Source organism: Hippoglossus stenolepis, chromosome 21 (assembly GCF_022539355.2).
Source record: "Hippoglossus stenolepis isolate QCI-W04-F060 chromosome 21, HSTE1.2, whole genome shotgun sequence".
In the NCBI taxonomy this organism is placed as follows: Eukaryota; Metazoa; Chordata; class Actinopteri; order Pleuronectiformes; family Pleuronectidae; genus Hippoglossus; species Hippoglossus stenolepis.
In genome coordinates this window covers 266,412-282,940 of record NC_061503.1, presented here as the reverse complement: position 1 = coordinate 282,940, position 16,529 = coordinate 266,412, and the positions used below count along the sequence as shown (strand labels likewise).

The 16,529-nt window shown below is 37.7% G+C and overlaps 1 protein-coding gene across 1 annotated transcript; it reads right to left on the bottom strand.

The window, feature by feature from the left end:
- Positions 1–4,388: 4,388 nt before the first annotated feature.
- Positions 4,389–9,422, bottom strand: hhex (hematopoietically expressed homeobox). Its single transcript, XM_035144882.2, has 4 exons — positions 8,740–9,422; positions 5,756–5,934; positions 5,135–5,185; positions 4,389–5,016 (listed from the first exon to the last, which is right to left on the bottom strand). The coding sequence occupies exons 1-4, from the start codon at positions 9,134–9,136 to the stop codon at positions 4,771–4,773; spliced, it is 873 nt and encodes a 290-aa protein (XP_035000773.1). The 5' UTR covers positions 9,137–9,422; the 3' UTR covers positions 4,389–4,770.
- Positions 9,423–16,529: the final 7,107 nt, after the last annotated feature.

Below are 16,529 nucleotides of genomic sequence, written 5' to 3'. Positions count from 1 at the left end.
TCCTATTACAGAGTTAATACACTGATCCTGATCTAAAAATCACTTGAATATCAGAATGGTCAACTTCAGATAACAGCTATAGATAACAGCTACAGACAAATAAAGGACTTTACCTCATCAGAACCCAGATGACCCAGGATATCTGCATTTGTTTAGTAGCTGGAAAGTCTAATACTATTAGTCTAATATTTTAATAATGTAAATTTTTCAGGGTAGTAATCAGATTATAATAATTTTGGTGAGGGTAATTGTGATCGTCAGAGGTTTGAGAATGTCTTCTGTAAATGAGGCTAGAGGAAAATTTACTCAACATAAATGAATACATAGGTTTTAGTTTACTCCTTCTAAGCTTAACAGGATGTTGGAAATGTTAGACCGAGACAGGAACGTTTTTACTTGCAATTTTAAAGAGTAAATTTGTCTACCCATTTTGGAAAAAGTACTAGAATACATAGGGAAGTGTATAGGTACTGCGGTATCTGTATCACCAAGACTTTGCCTACTGGGGGACCAGACAGAACTGTCCAATATATCAAAATCCCACTTTGCAGTGATAAAGGTCAGGGCTGTCACGGCTGCCCAAATGATCCTCAGATTATGGAAAAGTAAATCCTCTCCAGATATTAAGAAATGGAGGGAATCTATGTTGGAAATACTATCATATGAACACATGTTAGCTAGAATTAATAATGAAGTTGAGAACTTTCAGAGGACATGGTAACGCTTGCTCGCTCAAAGCATTGCTGGGACACTGTGATGATCTGGTTGCATTACTGTAACTGCTAAATGTTTGTTTGTTGTTCTTAGTGGGTGTATTTCTCACAGGTCTTTGGGTATTTTGTAACTCAAAGTAATAATACAGTTTGTTTGTGCTGTCTGTTTGTACATGTTTAAGTCAATAAAAACATTAATTACAAAAAAAGAGAATGTCTTCAGTCCACATGAACATGTGGGCTAATATTTGAAAATATATAAGAACATAAAATCATAAAACCTGGAACTCCATTGAGCCCACTACTGGTTTATTTACAACTTAATGCCATTACAGGGGAAAATCACGACAGATGGGTAAAAAGCAACAACAAATCAAAACACAACAACTCTCAATACAGAAACTGTAACCACAAAGCAGAAGACATGATATACATGCTGTCTACCAGGGTTGTTGCTAATTGAACGGATTCACTGTCTGTCTTTGTATCACCAAGGAAGGGCTCAGCCTCAAGAGTCTTGCGATGCCCCCCATCACAACCAATGCAAAAGTCTGGCTGTAGGTCTTGGTGACTTTTTTACCACAGGGAGGCCAATATATTCTAATGTTTTTAAATTTCCCAATTTTGGTCCCTCTGCTGTTTTCCTCAGTTTGTGCCTAATGAAGCACATGCCTTTTCTTGTAGGCTAGATGTTGTTGAATGATTCTCCATTCCCAATTTGCAATTGTGTTTTGATGTTGAGATTTTCTATTTTTTGATGATGTTGATGTTGATTTGCACTTCACACCCACCATAGATGTAACTGATAATCTTCACAGACAAAACATTCCCACTCACAAGAAGTTAGCGTTGGTTCATGTCCTGTGTCCATGTTCTTACGCTTAGGCCACTCATGATTTAAATAATTACTGAGGAAGTAAACACATCATGTCTTTTGCTTCAAGCCACCCTTTTTAATCTTTTCATAACCTTAACCACAAGCTTTAAATTGCCTGGACAAAACAATAAAACATTAAAATGCTTTATTTGATCTAGATATTGTAGGAAAATAAATAAAATACTATGCAGATACAGTCATGAAAGACTTTTCATTGTTATAATTCAGGTGCCATTGCTTTTCACTGTATCATTTATAATTATGGTTTCCGGGAATAAATACAGAGAATTAAAGGTTGTTTCTGAACAGCACTTAAGTGTTTATTCAGATTTATTCTTGATGCCTCTGAATAATGACATTCCACAGTATTTGTCATATCTGGTCATTAGTAGAAAAATGTGTCACATATTGATCATATCTGATGCATACACTAATTTGTGTGTGTGTGTGTGTGTGTGTGTGTGTGTGTGTGTGTGTGTGTGTGTGTGTGTGTGTGTGTGTGTGTGTGTGTGTGTGTGTGTGTGTGTGTGTCTGTGTGTGTGAATTGACCAGATCAGACAGGCACTCAAGAACAGGCCAGCTATCTGCTTAAAATTTTACCCACCAACTGTGTGTGCTATTCCTCCGAATGTTGACTTTACCCAGCACAATTTGTGAACCATTACACAATACAGAGGCTTAGATCAATGTGCATACTGTTGGTTTAGGAATAGTCTTGTACGTGGAAGGCCATTGAACCTCAGTAATGCAACTCAAACAGGTTATGGGAGCAATGACCTTTTGCCTTTAAGAATCACAAATGGTTAAAAATTAGTCTTCCCTAATTTACAAATCAGGGCCATAATCTCAGTTTAAATGTCAGTCTCAACAACTATAATCATTCCTTATATTAAAAACTACTGCGAACATATTGTATGACTATCAATCAGTGCCCTGCTATCTGTCTGTAGTTCCTGCTGTTCTGAAGGTTCACTCAATCATTAACCTAATCTACTTACTGAAAAACTCCCACTCACAGTGTCTGCATGAGAGCTCAGTGATAAGCTATTTGAAGATGAAGGTGGTGATGGGACAACGATCGACATGGACTAAACTGTTTGCTAATCTCTGGCTACTTTGATTTGCTGGGAAATCAGGAGGCAGTAAAATAGAGCAATGAGGGTCTGCATCTTTAAGTGGGAAACTTATGTATCCAGCAACATATGTTTCAACAGCAGATTTTCCATTCAGTGATTTAAACTTTTTCACACTCACAGTTTCTTGTTTTCTGAGGTCAGGTGGCTTCCGGAGTGTAATTTGTTTTCATTATATGAAAGCAAATTAATAAAAACAAATTTGCATCATACTGTGCACATTATCATAAAAATGTATGGGTATTTGAAATTGTTACAATAAAGGACAGAGCAGGAACTGGTGCACATAGGCGCCAGAGTTTTCTTCAACAGCCAGAATCTTCAGGTTATACACAGCTAAGGTAGGACCCTCACGTCCAGAGGGCAGCTTTAAATAAATGAAACACATAACAACAATTTCCAGGTCTACGCATCAGTTGTGATTACTTTCCAGTTCAAAAAATTCACCCAGAACAATTGATGAATTTTTAGAATTTAATGCAGATATAGATTTAACAGAGTAGCTAATTAAGTAGTTAACATTACTTACAACTTGACCAGCTATACATAAAATTATTGATGCATCAATAACGTTAGGCTAATCCGAAACAATATATCATATAATAATATATTGTGAAGGTGTCATATGAATAACTGTATTTATTTTAAGTATTAGTTTGCAAACAATACCTTTGTATTTTTAAGTAAAGTTTTTTGTGTTATTCTCAGTTGCAATTATTCAATATATGTTTTGTCTGAGTAAAAGATCTAATTACCTCCTCTCCATCATAACTTTTCATATAGTTTTTCTTGCTTTTGTAAACTAAACCATAGGAGGGTAGAGCAGTCGTCCTCTAACCAGACGGTCGATGGTTCGATCCCGGTCTTCCCTATATGTTTCCTTGGGAAAGATACTGAACCTCAAATTCCCCCTTCTCATAGAGAAAGTCCTGCACTGAATGATGAATTAGTTAAAGAGGGTGAATGGAAAACACAACAGTAAAGCGCTTTCAGTGGCCAGCCAGACTAGAACAGTGCTAGATATACACCATTTACCATTTACGCAAAAATCCCCCCAAAAAATTATATTATTGTAGTACATAAAACTGGATTATTAGTTAATTAGATGAAACATTCCAGACTACCAACAGGGTCCGATTAAACCAGTGGAAAGAAAAAAGGAAACACCTAACTTGGGAAATAATTTCACTTAATTCCAACTATAAGTCTAATGATTTATCATTGTGTATAATTAAGTCACAAGATAAAAAACTACAAACTACAAATAATCTTAGATCTCATGTGAGAGCAGCCAACCATAGCTACATAGGTAGCATTTTAATTGGGTTTTAATGTATTTAACATGATTGGCAATGTAGCCTGGGAATATACAACACATTCTTACAACTTATTTTCCCCTTGTAAACTCAATATTTGCTCTCGTTCAAATTATGACTATTTAATGGCCATGTAGGATAAAAGCCAAATTTTTCTTGATATGTTTAAATACTATAGGATATTTATTTTGGTTTATTAACTTGTTTATATTAATTTATATTTCAGTTTTTTGCCAAATTATAAATGGTCTATAATGTCGTAATTTATTGATTTTCTTTTTCCTGTAGCAATTTGAAAAATACTAAATACTAAATCACAATGAAATTCTAGCTGTGTTTGACAAAATTATTCTCATCAGAAAATGTGTTTATTATTATTATAAGCAATTAACCACATCATTATTTGGTCTGTATTGATTTCATATATCATATTTTAAGGCAACAGCCTGAATTAAGAATGTTTCTCATTTAAAACAACATACAGTACAAGTCATTTACAGTGGTCAACATAACAAAGTGACAATCAAAACGAATATGTTTTATATACAAAAAGACGCGTCATGGCAGGATTAAGTAATGTAAACGTTACCTAAATATTACACCAGTAACTATTTTGTCAAGTTGTCTGAATGGAGATGAGTGACCAGACTCAGGTGTGAGAAGATTCCGCTAGCCTTCATCATCCAGCTCTGAATGTCCATTGGATCCAGTGTCATTGTGGATTATACCCTTCAGAATTGCAGTTTCCGTGTGAATTCTTCGTCGTCCACTATGTCCAGCTCCTGGTCAGTGTCATCTGATGTCACGTTAGAGTCCAGTGCTGTGTGCAGATGTTGCGGGGACACAGAGCGCACATAGACTGTCTGCTTCTGTTCCGGGCTCTGCATCACAGTTGACTCGATCATCTCATCACCTTTATTACTCCTCCCGGCTGGACTGTCATTCTCCAGCTCCCTTTTACCTCCCTGAGGATTCTCCTGAAAGAAATTGAAACAGATGATTTTATGAATGAAGGGTCTGGACAACTGTATACCTGGTTGAACAGAATTATTTTTAATGAATGCTTGTCATGTGACATTTGTCAAAAGTCCTCACCTGTTTCAGTCTTCGCCACTTCGCACGTCGATTTTGGAACCAGGTTTTAACCTTGGAGAGGAAACAATTCAAACCAAAATATATCTTATTATATTCCATTTAGCTAGAATCCTGCTCCAGACAAAATGTGTCATTTTTGGGTCAGTTATTAACGGATTATAATATGTTTTTATCCGAACTGATGTGCAATTGTCAAAGAAGATTTCAATATTGAAACATGTCAGTTTGTTTCTGCTGTTAGGGCCTATTAATTGAGTGAAACTTCATCATTATTATTAATTATTACATACTTCCCTTCCATAATTTTAATGGTGGAATGCACACCGCATTAAATTAGACGGTAGAGGCTTGTGCCGTAGGACTACACCATGAGGACTCATTTATAACCAAATGAACTTGACCTTAAACAAATACTTAAAATACAAACCCAATTAATAACTTCTATTAACAAATAAATATAAAACATTGTAACAGATTATTAACACTGTCGGGAATAGTTCTGCTCTCTCTCTCTCTCTCTCTCTCTCTCTCTCTCTCTCTCTCTCTCTCTCTCTCTCGCATTGAGTCTGATTCTGCTGGAGGTTTCTTCATGTAATATTTTTTTCCCCCCTTCATTATCACCTGTCTCTCGCTGAGCTGCAGCATCTTTGCCAATCGCTTCCTCTCTGGAGGAGAGAGGTACTTTTGCGTCTCAAACTTCTTCTCCAGCTCAATGGTCTGGTCGTTAGAAAACCGGACCTGGCCGCCTTTTCTCTTGTGCAGCGGCCGCTGCATGAAGGGAGTCCATAGCAGCGGCTTCCCTTTAGAGGAGGGAGGGAAGAACAGCGCATTTAATACAAGTCCCCACAAAGTTGCATTATATACGAAGACAGTCGCCATCATTTTGACTGTTGGATGTGGCAGGCCTGCTCATTTGTATCACTAACATTCTATTAAAGGCAACGTTATTACATTTTCCCAATTGAAAGTTAAAGGTTTTCAGATTACTCTCGCTAGGGAAAACCATGACAGTCACTTAAAATATGAAGAAAAATCTAATGAATCGAAATTGAAGATTGATCACTTTTTAGTTTTTCAAAATATTTACACAGACTGCTTATATAGCTGAATATCATTAAGAGCTTTAAAAAAGGAATCGAAGGAAAGTGGACAGACACTGAAAATAAAAATAAAAAACCTAGGAAGACTTTCAGATCATGAGCATGCGACCCCTGTGCACACATTCATTAAAACATCTGACTGTGTAACACACTAACAGTCTCACTGTACTTTATGATTCAATAACAATAAGATATAGTGGTCAAAGTGTACAGTTAGAGTTCAGATAAATGAGGAAATATTGTGAATTGTTCAGCTAAATTAATCTTCGTTTTGCAGGTTGTTTGAAATGACTGTAAAGGTTTATTGAGAGAAAGGACGCAGCAGTGGGTTCAGGCCTGGTTTCCTCTGCAGTTAACGGCCGGGAAGACTGCCCCCACCCCCCACCGGCCTGTTGCATGCTGTCTTTAAAGGAAGGTCGTGACAGAGTAAAAACTATGGCCAAATATCCGCTGCATGTGCTTCCTCCTTTGTGGCGTGATTATAGGCGATAGCATCCACCAACAGACACAGACTCACTGACACAATATAAATCTGTTGCGGTCGAAACTGCTGTCAAAGACCTTACTGCGGCTCTTTTCCAAAGGAAGTTAGCTAATCCAGGCCCATGTGATCTGTTTCTAAAACCAAAAAAATGTCGTGAAATTCAAAAAGATTCTGTAAAGATCTCATGTCCTTTATTCGGGAGTATTTATGATTGTATGTATTGTTTACTGTTATGATTAAAACGATGTCGAGATCACACATACAATGACTTCTTAGTGTCGACAGCTTTTCTTTCTGATGACCTTAATTCATCTGGTGTTTATTCCTATTAAAATGAAATAGCTGGGCTACGGTGAAGCTGAGCTTATTAAATGAATTAAGAACATTTAAGAGGGAGGAGATAGTGTTAAAACTGGAGAAAATCCGTTTCAACTGCTACTATCATCAGCTTTAGATACACATAATTTGCTGTCTTAGATTTTAAATGGCATTGTATTAATTTGCTTCTTGTTTTTGATGTTTTGTATTTTTGTCTTCATTGTCCACTTTGTAGCGGTTCTTTTGAAATGTGCTATATGATATAAAATAAAGTAATAATAATAATAATGAATATTACTTTATTGTGTATTATAATGATTCATTCCCTAACCTCAATATAGTTTCACAAAATAACTAGCCTTTCAAACTAGCCTTTATCTTTTCTCTAAGATCCCATTAGGTCTGTCGTGCTGCTCTGTATGCTTTATTTTCTTCTCGCCGCTAACCATGCCACATCCTCGCTGGCCAGCCAGAGGAAGTGTAACAATATGTGAAAAACGGATCCCGGGCTATCAGAGGCCGAGTGTTTCCTGAATATGTCTGTATTGAGGATGTCGATAAAATAATCAGCAGCGTGCAGCGGGCTCCCGAGGAAGTGACTGGCCGGGTGAGCCAGGAAAACATTTAACAGCTTCTGAAAGCAGATTTATTCCTATTGACAGGCTTGCGGCTTCCGTTATGAACGGAAAGGCCCAGCTTGTTTAGCGCAACACAAAGTCAGCCGTTCCGCTTGTCACACAAGAGGATCACAGAGCGAAAGGGAGACAAATATTCACCCAAAAAAATAACAGTAGCCATTAACAGTAGACATAACCTCTGCCCCCGGTGTCTATATGTGACGCTTACATTTAATCCAGTTACCACATTTGAACCAGGGCCTGATAAAGCTGGCATAAAGAGAGGGAGAGAGAGAGAGAGAGAGAGAGAGAGAGAGAGAGAGAGAGAGAGAGAGAGAGAGAGAGAGAGAGCAGTGAAATACCAAGTGATTTAGAGCACAAATATGTTTAAGTCACCGACTCACTTGCGCCTCTGATGTTTCAGAACAATGGGAGTCAGGAAAACGAGTCAAGGCTACCCCCCCCAACCAACCCAGACACACACACACACACACACACACACACACACACACACACACACACACACACACGTACACACACACACACACACACACACACACACACACACACAAACACACACGCACACACGCACACCACCACCACAGCAGACTGAATGGAATGAAAGGCCCCAAATATGTCTGTTGCAATGACAATGTGACCCATATGTTCGTGGTGAGGCACAACTGTTTCTTCAGGACTGATATGAGCCGAGCACTCAGAGCAACAAGCTACCAAAACTCCACACTCACTTATGTATAGGTTATATGAAACTATATGGTCGCGAGCTCGATATGCAAGCATGACCAAGCGTGATACACTTATGCAAAATTGGTTTCGTTGGTACTGAAACGAAGTTTGTGAAAAATAAAAAACATCGTTTTAATGCACAGTATGTTAAGTGCTCTCACATCATCTGCGCAAGTCTGACTGTTGGGCTGAAATGGGCTAAATTTAGATCAGTTAGTTTCTCTTGCAGAATCTTCAGGGACATTCTGTGAATTACGTTCACTATAAATGAGCAAACAATACCTATGCCTACACCCCAAATTATCTATGAGTTTCACGCAAGTCATTTGCCCAACTCACCGAGCGGGTCGCGCCTCAGCAGAGCCTGTGCGTACTCCCCCATGGAGCGGTTGTGCTGGTGGTGGAACGGGTAGATGGGGCCAGCGAAAGCTCCGGCGGAGGCGTACGTCGTTGTCAACATTGCAGCTGCATGGTGAGACAGCGCCGCGTGGATCGGCGTGGGTTCATAAATCGGCGCCCGGTACGGTGAGATTACACTCGTGAACGAAGAATTGGGCGATGCGAGAGTCGGTGTGGGGATAATCAGCGTGGAGCAGGAGGAGGATGAAGAGGCGGAGGATGAAGAAGAGGAGGGAGAGTAGGTAGTAGAGGCAGTCGTCCCCAGAATGTCCTCGATGTAGAAGGGAGTCGGATGAGCCGGCTGGATCGGAGTTGGTGCAAAAAGCGGGACGCTCATGGTGCTGTTTGCCGCCGCTGTGCACTGGAACTCAATTTACAGTCTCACAACAGCCTTCCTATTTAACGACTACGTCTCTCTCGTTTTTAAATAATACCCTCAAGTTTTTACATGTTATCAACCATCTACTGTAACTTTGAGTGAAACCTTCAGTCTGCGGGCTGCCCTTTACAAACCAAACACAGTCCCTCTGGGTTGTGGATAACACCGTTAGAGTGTTTTGGTGTCCATCACGTTGCAAGGGTGAACAAGCAGATACTCGGTCCAACTGTTGAGGCTGTTATCTGGCTGCAGGCGGAGGTGGGTGGTGATAAGTGCGGTCAACTTCCTGCAGGTGGCCAACGGCCATTCCTGATTGGCTTATTTTCAGCTCCAATGGCGCCACAGTGATCCAGATGGCAGGGTAGAAGAGATTATTGTATTTCAGGTGAATCAGTGGGCTATTCGGCAGCTACTGGGACACATACACACACACACACACAAAATAATAATAGAAAGTCCTAAAATGATCTCTCTCCTGAAAACCTTGGTTACAGCAGTGGCTACATCATGCATTTGTCTTCAAACTGAATCCTTTGAATCAGTTTAATTAGATGATCTTACATTTTATGTAACTTGCATACGCAACATATATGTATAAACTAAATAATGTAAATGTATAGTGATTATAAAGTAATCACACATTACTGTATTTTATCATTTAGCTGTAAGCTTAATACCAAAGCGGGGACTTTTCTTCTGCTTCTTATCTCCTTTGTCTTGTATTTGTATCAAGTTCCCCTGGATAAAGACTTTTATAGGACACCTCCACCAAGCATCGTTCTCCCTTGTATCCTTCCGGTTAACTTAACTAAACTTAACTTAACTTAACTTAACTTATATTGTTGGTAGAACCCTTTGATAATGTTGGAGATTGAGAAAAAACTGTCTTTGCAAATACAAATAAATAATACGTCTCTTAAACATCATTAAACAAATTACTAAAAGAAAACCGTGATACAGGTAAATGAGTAGAGCATAATTCGCTGCAGCTGTATTAGAAAAATAAATGAATACAAGAATCATACATAGTAAGCAGTAAGCAAGTATCACAGTAAGCAGATATTAAATACTGAAGAATCAGAATCTACATTTTACAGTTACATCTGTATAGTATATGCTTCACTGAGCTACTTGACCTTTTAAAGAAAACGCTTTTATCAGTAACTTTGTCCAGACTCCTGCTTAGGGGCCTAATAACACTTTGGGCCCCACAACACCACACACATGCATATACTGAACCATGTATGTCATGTATTTTGTTGGTCTATAGGAATTTTACATTTAAGTTTAAAACTACCTGAATCAATAAGTAATATTATTTACAGCTCACTGTAAATAATATTGTGTACTGTAGTAACCAGTTGTGGAATTTAACAATGTAGAACAGGGACATAAGAGAAAAAGAACACCCAGAGGGCATGTCCTAAAGTCGCTGTATGAGCGGCATCTTGCGTTAAAGGGCTCTCTGAAACTGTTTAGTGTTATCTAACAAGGTAATGTATAGGGTAACTGCAATCCACTGGCCTAACAGCGCAGCTGAATGGCGAGTGATTAACTCATGATTTCAATGTTTGGAGTTTTCCTGTAAAATCTACCTATCAGTGCGGCTGAGGTGATACAAGGATTACCCTTATTCCCCAACACACGTTTCCGCAAAGTGTTAAACAATAACAGAGTCGTGTGTTTGCAGAGCTACAATACTGTCAGTAACACTGCCTCTCTCGTGCGTCTGCGACCAGTTGCACGTGTTATAGTCATCTAGTTATGTTGTGAGCAGCTGAGATCAGTTCGCCTCAGCGCAGGCTGAGCTAACTATTGCTTCTGACCGATAAACGTGCGGACAAATACAAGCCGATTGTTCGATTTTCTGATGCGTCTTTAAAGCGCGCGCCCAAGCCTGCCAACTTTCTAACGGCTGTAATTTAGATAAAGTTGACTCAGAGTGCAAACAGGGATATAAGCAGCCTTGAAGACATGAAAGAAGTCACTAAAGGACTAATATTTGGACGGAGACAATGATTACAGCTAATTGATCTGTCCAGCGTCTGGTGGCGTCAGACCGCTGTCCACAAACGATTGAAAACTTTACGACAGAGGCTCTGGCAGCTGGCGCCATATATCTGTCTGTCTGTCTGTCTGTCTGTCTGTCTATCTATCTATCTATCTATCTATCTATCTATCTATCTATCTATCTATCTATCTATCTATCTATCCATCCATCCATCTATCTGATTCTTGAGACATGGGACAAAACACATTTAACACAATTATCTCCTTCAATTAATTTAATAATTATTATATCAAATCTATGACACTTACTGTCTTCCCACTACATTAAAACAGCATGTTGAAAGAGAAGGTTTAATCATTCATGTGCAATAAAATGGATACAAATATTTTTAATGATTAAAAGGACCTTGCTTCATCAAAAGACAAATGAAATGATATCTCATATCAGAGCAAAGTTTATTTTCAATGACACATGCATATTTCAATGTTGTGTCCCCACTTTTTGTCAACACCGTCAAACATTCATTAAAATGTAATAAAATCAGACAATATAAGAGGAAGCAGTCACTCTAAAGGATCCATTTTCACATTTCACCTATGCAGGATGCATCTGTGGGAGCCGGGTCAAATAGGTTTTATAGGTTTATACCGTCAGATATGGCTCAACTCCGTCAGGGCTATGTCACCTCTGTCAGATTAATATTTTGATAATATTTCAGTATGATATTTTTATATTTTTAAGGAATAGTTAGTCATATGTGAAAATGCAATGTGTCTCCTAACATTAGAATGTGTTATTAAATCTTAAAAATAATTCGGGTAAAGTTCAAATTCTATTATATAGTCCAATAAAAAAAACACAGACAAAACTCTTTTTAATATAAAAATATATACATATTGAAAGTATTTTTCTTGAGGGCTCTGTCAGCCTTGGTGAAAATTTGTTTTTGTTACAGTTTTTATAGGTCAAGCATAATGTGAGTGAAAATGAATCTGTGTTTTTGGTGTCTGATGGTGTTGACACAAAAATGGCAAGGCAAAAAGCACATTTAGTTAAAAAAGAGAAAAGCTGGGAGGTAGTATCAAAGCATACCTCAAAGCCTAGTACATGGTAGATGCATATACAGTATATGTAGTTTAATTTGTCGAAGTAAATTTTTTTTTTTTTTCAATATTGGATCCTGTTTTATCCCACTTCTCAAGAATCTGTGCTATCTATCTATCTATCTATCTATCTATCTATCTATCTATCTATCTATCTATCCATTCTTTGTGCCAAGAAAGACAATTCTGCCTGAATTTCATAATCTGGGACAGGTCACTTTGTAATCTGGGACACTTTTTTAGGATAAAAAAAAGCCTAATCACCGTGCTTTATGCATGCCAAGCTCCATATTACCAAATTTTAAAAAGCATTATGAAAAAATGACTATTGGGGTTACTCGGGGAACAAACATCTTCTGTGCTTTTTTAATCGTCTCTGATTTAGAGAGCTAACTGATAATGCACTAGTTAGCTAACTAGACAATCAGTTTGAACAGACAGGGACAGACTGTATTTACCATTAACTCTTGTCTGACAACTGCAGACCATATGCTACATCTCTTTAGTTTATAATTTTTGTACTTCAGAAAGTCCCTTAATGTATATTTCCCCATTTAGAGAATTTAAATGACTGTCCCAGATTACCCAAAGCATGCTGTCCCACATTATCAATCATATTTGATAAAGTGGGACAGCTAAAAAATGACACATTTTCAACAACGCAATGCGTATTATTTTGCTCGAATACATCACAAACATAATTTGATAACAAACAAAGGAACAATGTCTTATTTATAACACATGTATATCCTTAACATTAATCTTGTCAGAATCCTATGTCATTGACCTTGTCATGCAATTCCAAGGGGGAGCTTTTGATTGACACTTGCCTAGCCCCACTCAATGAATTGACACTATTTAGCACTTGTTCTCTAAGATTATAAACAGAATGCGGTCTTCTGGCAGGCAGTAACAGTAACTGGACATGGCCGTGAAGCTCGTTTTAGGTTGGATATTCGCTCTACATACAAGCCCCCCAAAGCCAGGGGTTTCACTTAGGGACCATCAATTAATTACAGTTGAAATGACACACAACCAATGTTATTATAGGCTTTGTGATTACATACCAATCTAAGAAAATAATGTCATGCAACACACCGTTTTTGATTGCTAAATTCAGAATCATTTATTACAAAAAAATAAAATAAACAAATTGCAGTTTTTTAGCTTCCATGTCATGTGACCCAGTGACTCTAAATCAATGCCAAATTGTAATCCAATACTTGGCATTAGAACCGTCTTGTTATATTGGATTTTAGTGCTTTTTCTACTTTATAATAAAATTCTAATGGAAAAATAAGGATTTTTTTTCAACCGCTTCCATGTCATGTGACCCAATGATTCTTAATCAATACCAAATTGTAATCCCACATTTGGAAATTAAAACACACCTCTTTAAACTAGATTTGAGTGCTTCTTTTATTTTGTATTAATATTTTTAAGTAAAAACTTTTTTGGGGGGCTTCCATGTCATGTGACCCAGTGACTATACATTTATTCCAAATTGTAATACTATACTGGCCAATTAGAACACCACTTCATAATGGTTTTTACTACTTGTTATTTTTTCTATACATTTTTTGTATGGAAAAATAAGGATTTTCTTAAGTAATTGTATATTCAAAGGAGAGGTAGTAAGAGATGGATATGGAGGCGAGAGAGACAACCATGCGGCCAAATGTGCATCAGCAGTATTAAACTGATATTCTGCAAGTGAGGACTACATACATGTGAGGCATGGTTAACATGTGCATGTGCATTTAACTATGTAAGCAGTGTTTGAACCAACCTCAGTCATGGGTTTGTTGAAAATACATAGAACTCAATATCCCTTTAAAGCGTTAAACAAAAGTTGTCTTTTTACACATATATTCATTTCATTAATTGCAAAAAGTGCTTTTTTTTTTTATTTGGGCCCCCGCCCATCTGACATCCTTTGCCCGTCCCTGTCTATTAACAAAGTGTATCTGTCTGTGAATATACATGTTTATTAATATATATCTGTCTATAAACATGTGTCTATATACCTAGAGAATGTATGTTAACATAAATATATCCATGAACTTATGCCCATCTATGTACACATGTCTATGAACATATATATATCACGGTGACCATATCTGTATATGAACATACATGTATATGTGTGTATTGACAAAGCCCAAAAACCAAAGACACAGCATCGCACAGGTGCAATTAATAACATTATCAATGGCTCAGTTCCATTTAGTGACCCATTAGGTCATGTCATCTGTTGTGATTGTTACTGATTAAACCTTTGCTTTCCTGCTATGGTAAATGGTTTGCATTTATATTGCCACTCAAAGTGCTGTGCAGTACATCTCACACACACATTAATTTAGTGTTGCTATATGTGCGCTTTTTCATACACCCTTCACACACTGACAACAGAATAGTTTAGGGTTCAGTGCTTTGCAGAAAGAAGACAGAATGAGGACGTAACCAATGATTTAAAGATTCAAATTAAGATTTTGATGTCGTCTTAACTTTGGACAGATGTATATTATATTTGATGTAATACTCCTCATCATATACAAAGCACCTAGCTTTTTATTTTGTGTTTTTTGAGATGAAGAGCATAAATTGAAACTATGAATTAGAAAAGAAAATTGTAATACAAAAATACAATTGAGGTTCAAATTATAAGAATCACTTCCAAACCAAAAATAAAAAATATATAAAACTTTTATTAAAAGTAGTTTTTATGGAATTCAAATAGACTTAAATAGACTTTTTCCCATTTGATCAACACAACATGCATAGTACTTTGAAGGTGAAAAATACCGTGTATTGTGACACAAACAATAATGAGAACAAAAAAGTTGACATCTGTTGGATGCATAAGTATTCACCCCCCTGTGTCAATACTTGGTAGAACCCCCTTTCGCTGCAATTACAGCTGCAAGTCTTTTGGGGTATGTCTCTACCAGCTTTGCACATCTAGAGATGGAAATGTTTGTCCATTCTTCTTGGCAAAAAAGATGAAGCTCAGTCAGATTGGATGGAGACCGTCTGTGAACAGCAATTTTCAAGTCTTGCCATAGATTCTCAATTGGATTTAGGTCTGGGCTTTGACTGGGCCATTTTAAGACATTAACATGCTTTGATCTAAGCCATTGTAGCTCTGGCTGTATGTTTAGGGTCATTGTCCTGCTGAAAGATGAACCTCTGCCCCAGTCTCAAGTCTTTTGCAGACTGCATCAGATTTTCTTCAAGGATTGCCCTGTATTTGGCTCCATCTATCTTTCCCTCAATTCTGACCAGTTTCCCTGTACCTGCTGAAGAGAAGCATCCCCACAGCATGATGCTACCACCACCATGTTTCACTGTTGGGATGGTGTGCTCAGGGTGATGGGCAGTGTTGGGGACAGATTCTCCCACCTCAGCTGTGGATCTTTGCAGCTCCTCCAGAGTTACCATGGGCCTCTTGGTTGCTCCTCTGATTAATTTTCTCCTTGTCTGGGACAGCTGACAACAGTTTGGGTGGACGGCATTGTCTTGGTAGGTTTGCGGTTGTGCCGTATTCTTTCCATTTTCTGATGATGGATTTTATGGTGCTCCGTGAGATGTTCAAAGCTTGGGATATGTTTTTATAACCTAACCCTGCTTCATACTTCTCCACAACTTTATCCCTGACCTGTTTGGTGAGCTCCTTGCTCTTCATGATGCTGTTTGTTCAGTAATGATCTCTAACAAACTCTGAGGCCTTCACAGAACAGGTGTATTTATACTGAGATCAAATTGCAAACATTTGGACCCTATTTACTAATTATGTGACTTGCAAATGTGACTTGTGAAGGCAATTGGTCGCACCAGATCTTTGTTAGGGGTTTCACAGTAAAGGGGGTGGATACATATGCACTCAACACTTTTCAGATTTTTATTTGTAAATCATTTTGAAATCCATGTAATATTTCCCCCCCACTTCCAAATGATGGACTATATTTTGTTCATTACATAAAATCACAATGAAATAAATTTTATAAATCTGTGGTTATACATGACAAAATGTAGAAAAGTCCAAGGGGGGGTGAATACTTATGCAAGGCACTGTACCTTCAGTGTGGACGATAGCAGCCTCATGACATCACACCACTCATAAACCACTTAGTATACTCTAATAATGCTGTGTTGTTTGCTTTGCATTTCAGATTAATGCTGTTTTTGCAAAAAGACGTTAGTAAAAAAAAAAAAACATTAGTATTTAACAAAGATA